This window comes from Camelina sativa, chromosome 1 (genome assembly GCF_000633955.1).
Source record: "Camelina sativa cultivar DH55 chromosome 1, Cs, whole genome shotgun sequence".
Taxonomy (NCBI): domain Eukaryota; kingdom Viridiplantae; phylum Streptophyta; class Magnoliopsida; order Brassicales; family Brassicaceae; genus Camelina; species Camelina sativa.
The window spans coordinates 5961080-5968698 of NC_025685.1; the positions used below are offsets into that span (position 1 = coordinate 5961080).

Genomic DNA, 7619 nt, shown 5'->3' on the forward strand with positions numbered 1-7619 from the left:
GGAAGATTATTAATTGAGCAGAGAAGGGATTGTATAAGTATAAAATTACCCATCATCGCTCAACGAAGCTCAGATTAAATTGATGAAGAGAATGGTGAGGAATACAAAAAAGAGAGATCTGTCGAGCTTAGCTTTGGGGATGCACACCGGTGCTTCTTTAAGACGACTGCTTCTCCAAAGGTCATAGGAGCTTCTTCTTTCTTATTTATTTGACAAAACAAAATACTATATGCCAAAAAGTTATATATTTTTTTTTTTTTAATTTTTCCCAACGAATAATTTACTTTTTGATTTATTTCTATTTTCTAATACTCTTTTTAACCCAACAACATAAAATTAAAATATGACTTTTGGTTTTGGGATTAATTATAAACCTTGTTCCGGTTAATTAACAACTTTAAACAATAAGACATTTCACCTAAAATACATACTACTCTTTTAGTCTTTTAGTTTTTACTAATAGAAAATTTAACCAAATACAGTATATGAATTTCTCTATATGAATTTAAAAATTTCTATATTGGATTAAAGAAGAAAAAAACAATTATTTTAAACCAAAAGAAAATTATGATATACTCATTGCATCGATAGATGGTAAAGAAAGATTATGGGGTCCACGTGTGAATTTACATTGGCTGGCTGCTGGACAATAAGATATTGGGCCCCACATGAAAGCCCAGTTTATATTAGTTGGGATCCACTTCGCCGCCTCTTTTACCTTTTCCAAAGTTTTGGACGGTGGTGCTCCCCTCCGGTTTAGTAAATTCTTCCACCGCCCGATTCATTTTTCCGTTGACCAACAAATCTAAAAAGTTAATGAGATTTATTTTGGTGATAGTAGAAATGTCTCTGTAAATATAATTTACGGCGAAATTTTACGTACAGTATATGAGCTTGAGTTAATTAACATGAATGTATGTGTGTACACATGTGTATTTTCTTTCTTTTTTTTTCTTTTTTTGTGAAAATAAACAAAATAATTTTTTTGATAAAAAAGATGGTCAAACTAAAATGTGACACATTGAAAATAAATCAGGTATACAACAATTTCACACGAGGCCCAAAACAATTTAATGAAGGCTCTATATAGACCCAGATTAGAAAAAGAAAGAAGCAAATCGTCTTTTATGTAGAGAGACCGGACCGTTGTGTTGCAGACAGGACAAAAAAAAAAAGCCGTTTAGTTTCGTTATGTGATGGGAGAACATGTTGTTACAGTTCCGAACAAAGACTTCTTTCAGCAGCAGTGCTCAAGATTCTCTACTTGTTATATTAACCAAACGAGTTGGATTGGTTTACACCAAACTTTTTCAGACAGCCGCGAAATCAGGCTCCGTGGAACTGGGAAAGCTCGCTCATGGCCACATGATCAAGTCTTCATTGAACCCGTGTCTATACCTGCTCAACAATCTTCTCAACATGTATTGTAAATGCCGGGAGTTGGGCTTCGCACACCAGTTGTTCGACAGAATGCCTGAACGAAACATTATTTCTTATAATTCTTTGATTTCTGGCTACACCCAGATTGGGTTTTATGAACAAGCCATGGAATTGTTTCTTGAAGCGAGGGATGTTAATTTGAAGCTAGATAAGTTCACGTATGCCGGTGCATTGGGATTTTGTGGAGAAAGATGTGATCTTGCTTTAGGCAAATTGTTGCATGGGTTGGTTGTTGTAAATGGTCTGTCTCAGCAAGTTTTTTTGATCAACGTGTTGATTTATATGTATAGTAAGTGTGGGAATCTTGACCAAGCAATGTCCTTGTTTGATAGATGCAATGAAAGGGATCAAGTTTCATGGAATTCTTTGATTTCCGGTTATGTCCGGGTTGGTGCAGCGGAAGAACCCCTTAATCTGTTGGCAAAAATGCATAGAGACGGCCTAGATCTGACTACTTATGCTCTGGGAAGTGTCCTAAAAGCTTGTTGCGTATATCTGAACGAAGGATTGATGGGAAAAGGTATGGCAATTCACTGTTACGCAGTGAAACTAGGAATGGAATTTGATATAGTTGTCCGTACTGCATTGCTTCACATGTATGCCAAAAATGGAAGTCTGAAGGAGTCGATAAAGCTTTTCAGTTTGATGCCTGCCAAGAATGTGATTACGTATAACGCAATGATTTCAGGGTTTCTCCAAATGGATGAAATAACTGAGGAAGCTTCTACTGAAGCGTTTAACCTCTTCATGGATATGCAAAGATTGGGATTTGAACCCTCGCCATCCACTTTTTCAGCTGTGCTCAAAGCTTGTAGTGCGGCGAAGACCTTGGAATATGGAAAGCAGATTCACGCCCTCATATGTAAGAACAATTTTCAGTCTGATGAGTTTATTGGGAGCGCTCTAATCGAGCTGTATGCGTTAACGGGTTCAACTGAAGACGGAATGCGATGCTTTGCTGCGACATCAAAGAAAGATATTGCCTCATGGACATCGATGATTGATTGCCATGTCCAAAACGAGCAGCTTGAAGGCGCATTTAATCTGTTCCGGCAACTTTTTTTAACCCGAATAAGACCGGAAGAGTATACAGTTTCCCTTATGATGAGTGCTTGTGCTGATTTTGCTGCGTTAAGCTCAGGTGAGCAGATTCAGGGTTATGCTATAAAGAGTGGAATTGATGCTTTCACAGGCGTTAAGACTTCAAGCATCTCCATGTACGCAAAATCAGGTAACATGCCGCTTGCTAGTAAAATATTTACCGAAGTTCAAAACCCAGACGTTGCAGCATACTCAGCTATGATCTCAAGCCTTGCGCAACACGGTTATGCTACCAATGCCTTAGACATCTTTGAATCAATGAAAACCCACGGGATTAAACCGAACCAGCAAGCCTTTCTCGGTGTTCTAATAGCTTGTTGCCACGGAGGATTGGTCACACAAGGACTAGACTATTTCCAAAGCATGAAGAACGATTACGGGATTAACCCAAACGAGAAACATTTCACTTGCCTAGTCGATATTTTAGGTCGCAAGGGTAGATTATCAGATGCTGAGAATCTAATTTTGAGCTCTGGTTTTGAAGACCATCCAGTGATGTGGAGAGCTTTACTGAGTTCTTGCAGGGTGTACAAGGACAGCGCATTTGGGAGCCGTGTTGCAGAGAGATTACTGGGACTCGAACCCGAGGCATCTGGCTCATACGTATTGCTACACAACATTTACAACGAATCTGGAGTCAGTTCTTCAGCTGAGAAGGTTAGAGAGCTGATGAGAGATCTTGGGGTTACGAAAGAACCAGCCTTGAGCTGGATCGTAATCAGTAACCAGACTCATTCCTTTGCAGTCGCTGATTGGTCTCATTCGTCGAGCGAGATGATCTACACAACGTTAGAGACCATGATGAACACTGTTGATTTTGTAGACTACAACACTCTTCTTTGTTCATTGTAGACTTGGTAGTTCTTCTGCTTACATGAAAATCAAATGACGAAATTACCCCTAGTTGAATATTATTATAGTTGGGCTTGTGGCCCAAAAGCCCATGTATCCTCGTCTTCTCGTACATTTTTCGAAGAGTGAGAAGTACTGTGGGAGAAAGATATCGCAATCTCGGAGAAGGGGGAGACAAAAATGGCGGCCAAAACCCTAATCAGGTCAGGAGCTTCGCTGATGAATCGGTTTCTAACGAAGCCGACGACGAACCTTGTGCAGAGCAATCTCAGAGCGTCTATTCAACAGATAGCTCCTCAGAGACAAGAACTCCCGCCGTATTTTTTCCCGTCGTTGTCGAATCTACAGAGCACACTCAATTCGCGCCCTAACGACACTGCTTCGATCCAGGAACTCAATGACCGTGGCTTCCTTTACCCTTCTGGTCTTCCTTCACTCGAATTCTTCTTACCAGAAGGTACCTCACTCTCTCTTACCCCACATTTGATTGTTTTTGTCAGTAGCTAGATTCGTAATTTGGTCTTACTCTCCTGGTGTATCCGTATGGTTTTATAGAGTGTGTAAAACAGTAGATGTTCGAACAATAATCAAGTGTTCTGTAATTTGTGTCTAGATGAAATTCAGAAATTTTTCTTACACAATAGAAACAATGTATGGGTCGTTTTCTCGAGTCCTGTCACTGGTTCTTTTGGTACTAGTGGAATTACTGAGTTATGGTGTAGTGTTCTGGTTTTTGAATTGGGATCATGGCAAGTTCTAGAGCGCTGGTAGCAATTTGGGAAACAAACCTGTTTTTTTTTTTTACTTATGTCTCTCCTTGTAGGAGGGTTAAGAATTTGGATGTGTTGTGCTTGAGTTTCATCTAGTTCATGAGTGTAATGCGTCCAGAATCTTAAGAAGAGTCCAGGCTTCCATTGTTTGTTGGTCTTAGAGCTGCAAATTTGTACATTTTGGTGCTCAATGGTGCCTATCTAATATCTTTGTGTTTGGTGATGTAGTCGATCCTTCAAGTGAGCCATTGCTTCTGTTTCCTAAGAGGACATTCCAACCAAGCACTATAAGGCGTAAACGCAACCATGGATTCTTTGCTCGGTATGTCTCTTTGTGTTTCAATGTCTTGTTTTGATCCACTAGTGGTTTGATTCCTCAGCAAAATCTAGTGAATCAAAACATATGATTGAAACTTTGAAACTTCTTACTCCTCTAATCATTTGCTCATTCTCTTCTCATTCACATTAGAGTCATTGTTGTTTAGTACTAATTGCATACAGAACAAGATCTACATTTGTACATGGTGTTTGAGTGACAAAAACTGTTTACTCAGTTAATATATGAATATGAGCAGGAAGGCAACCAAAGGTGGGCGGAGAGTCATAGCTCGGAGAATAGCAAAAGGGCGTCACAGAGTCTCAGCCTAGAATCTCTTCCATCTTTCCATTGGTGAATCTTCGGTTATCAAAAGGATTCAGGCTCCACCGTCAGGCTAGAAAATCTGAAACTTCGATCTCATAAATAATTTGAATGTCTTCGCATCCATGTTTTGATAATGTTGTCGATCTCAGATTGAAGTGAAGGTCAAATTTTAAAGTTCTCAGCTCCTTTTGTAATGGATAGTTTCTATCAATGAATCTTTTGTTCTCCATGATGTGAACAAAATTATCATCGTTTTAATAACAAGCAAGACGATTAAGGATACAAATTCTGTTTTTTGTCAAAACATTTTGAAAATGATCTAAAGAGAATCTCCCAGTTGACCAAAAAAAAGTTGTACACTGAACTTGCATTGATTTATGACGGTCCACATTATATTGACCCTACGAAATATCATAGAGAGAGAGAAGCAATAAGGGACAAAGAAAAAAACAAAGATCAAGACAATACTTTCCAATACAGAGGCAAAACAAACTGACCATATACAAACACATGCGTACGTAGATGACGAGAGAGAGAGAGAGAGAGAGATCGTACATCCTTCACATATATGTGCTTTTACATACATATGTGTGTTTGTACGTGTTCATTAAAATGTTCTAAGGACGAACTTTATATGTAGTATAGTAAAACTTTTTCCACAACTCACACGACGATAACCTGAATTAAGAAGAACTGACACCATTTTATGTTTTCCCTCATTATTTAAATTCAATGCAATATATATAAAAAGTAATTCATGTAACATATCACAAATCCTTGTACTATATATATTGAGAAGACTTATAAAACATATGGGTGATTATTTATGTTTCCCTCTTTTTCTATTTATATATAGATAAAAATCGTATATATATAGATTCTATTTAGGTATTTAATACGTACCCATGTCTAGGAATCCCATGTTGATGGAGTAAGACTAGCTAGGGTTTGCTTAAGTAATGACGTACTGTCCACAAGAGATTGGCGACGATGAGGATGATGAAGGTATGATCATGTGATTGATGTATGAGTCCGCTCGATGATGATGATGATGATCAACCGTAGTTGACATTTGCAAATTGTACGAGGTGGGAAGAAGAAGGCCGTGATCTTGTGAAATTGGCGAGGAGGAGGATAGTACTTTGCCTTCGAGAACCTCTCCACATAATAGCTTCTTGGCATTATTATCGTTGTACGGTGTCACAAACACGTTGAGTTTATTAGCATCATCATAATCTTGAAGGGTTTCTTGAAAAGCGGAAATGGTACTCGCTGGGAAATCTGGTAACGCTGGCCATTGGGGATCATTATCATGAGAAGAAGAAGAGAGTAAAGGTTGATGATGATTGTTTATGACTGGTGTGGCTGACAGAATGTCGAAATTGTTGTAAAGGTTATTGTCTTGATGAGACTGGTTTGTGGTTATAAAATTGAAATCTCCTTCTCTAGAGGTTGGGAACATCGTCAATGGAGTCATAACATGAGGAGGCGGAAGAGAGAGGTGGCTTGGAGTGATGAAATTAGGGTTAGTATTTGTGATGATATTGGACATGAATCTTGAACTTTCATCGTCGACAGTAGAAGGGCTGAATCCATTGTGATAAGGAAGATTGGTGAGCAAACTCGCCATTGAAGAGAGATGATGATGATGGTGATGAAGATGATGACCATGATGGTGGTGAGACATGAGCTTCTTTTTTATGCTTGAATTCCAAAAATTCTTGACCTCGTTATCTGTTCTCCCAGGTAGGTGTTTAGCAATTTGAGCCCATCTGTCAAAACCCATAACATACAAAATAATATGATTAGGAAAGTAATTCCAATTTCTTAATGAAGTGTTAGTTTCTGTTTTACATGTATAATGTTAATTAATTAGCTGACAAACCTGTTACCAAGAATGCTATGAAGCTCAATGATAAGAGCAGCTTCTTGAGGAGAGAAGCTTCCACGTTTAAGATCAGGTCGTAGATAATTTATCCATCTTAATCTACAACTCTTCCCACATCTCTGCAAACCTGATCACACACACACACACACAAAAAAAAAGATTAAAACCTAAAGACAGAGACTTAGTAGATTATATAAGACACTAGACCCATATATATATATATTTTATATGTACCTGCATGTTTGGGAACCGAGCTCCAACATCCATGGCCATATGAATTGATGTAGTTGATGAGCTTTTCGTCTTCTTCGGGTGACCAAAGCCCTCTCTTCACCTTTTGCTTGTTGCAGCACGAGTGATGACCCATCCTCTCTCTCTCTCTCTCTTCCTCGTTCTCTCTCTAAGAATGTTTGTACGATGTTGAAGTGTTTTTAACTTATAATATTGTATTGAGAATTGGTGAGATTAATACACACAATTAAAATGAGAAATGGCTGCAGAAACTTACCATTAGTTTATTACAAAAGTAATAGATAATAATATTCCACCTACTGATGTGGACCCAGTTTCTTCTTCTTTTGTGAATTCAGAAACAATACAGTATAATTTATATGAACAATAACTTAGAACTTATAATAAATTTATTTTTGTCGGGGAACATACGATGAATTAGCTGTAATGTAACAAGTTGCAAACAAATGATCTAACAAAAAAATATTATTATTATTATTTTAGGTGGTTTTTAGCACACTGAAGACGAGAGTGGCCCAGTGTATTTTTTTAGGGTTTTTGTGTTATAAAAGGTTAAAAGGCTAAAAGCTGAAGTTTCTTCTCAGTGAGAGCCTGTGTGGCTTATTACAGAATCATGGCCATTGTCTTCTTCTACACAGACACGTGTTGCTCATGCAGACACTGTGAATCCTAT

General features: G+C 38.1%; 4 protein-coding genes across 4 annotated transcripts in view; 2 read left to right on the forward strand and 2 right to left on the reverse strand.

Annotated features, from left to right (window-relative positions):
- Window positions 1-195, reverse strand: part of LOC104778621 (protein ROOT HAIR DEFECTIVE 3) — a 5753-nt gene extending 5558 nt beyond the window's left edge. The window contains exon 1 of the mRNA XM_010503076.1: window positions 50-195. Coding sequence (XP_010501378.1) covers window positions 50-56 — 7 coding nt within the window. The 5' untranslated portion in view covers window positions 57-195. The remainder of the gene's footprint in view (window positions 1-49) is intronic.
- On the forward strand, window positions 1069-3483 carry LOC104778632 (pentatricopeptide repeat-containing protein At3g13880-like). Its single transcript, XM_010503085.2, has one exon. The coding sequence runs from the start codon at window positions 1207-1209 to the stop codon at window positions 3391-3393; it is 2187 nt and encodes a 728-aa protein (XP_010501387.1). The 5' UTR covers window positions 1069-1206; the 3' UTR covers window positions 3394-3483.
- Window positions 3514-5070, forward strand: LOC104778641. The gene is made up of 3 exons (XM_010503093.2): window positions 3514-3850; window positions 4392-4485; window positions 4739-5070. The coding sequence occupies exons 1-3, from the start codon at window positions 3574-3576 to the stop codon at window positions 4809-4811; spliced, it is 444 nt and encodes a 147-aa protein (XP_010501395.1). The 5' UTR covers window positions 3514-3573; the 3' UTR covers window positions 4812-5070.
- LOC104778651 (transcription factor MYB26) lies at window positions 5198-7107 on the reverse strand. The gene is made up of 3 exons (XM_010503104.2): window positions 6929-7107; window positions 6692-6821; window positions 5198-6578 (listed from the first exon to the last, which is right to left on the reverse strand). The coding sequence occupies exons 1-3, from the start codon at window positions 7059-7061 to the stop codon at window positions 5759-5761; spliced, it is 1083 nt and encodes a 360-aa protein (XP_010501406.1). The 5' UTR covers window positions 7062-7107; the 3' UTR covers window positions 5198-5758.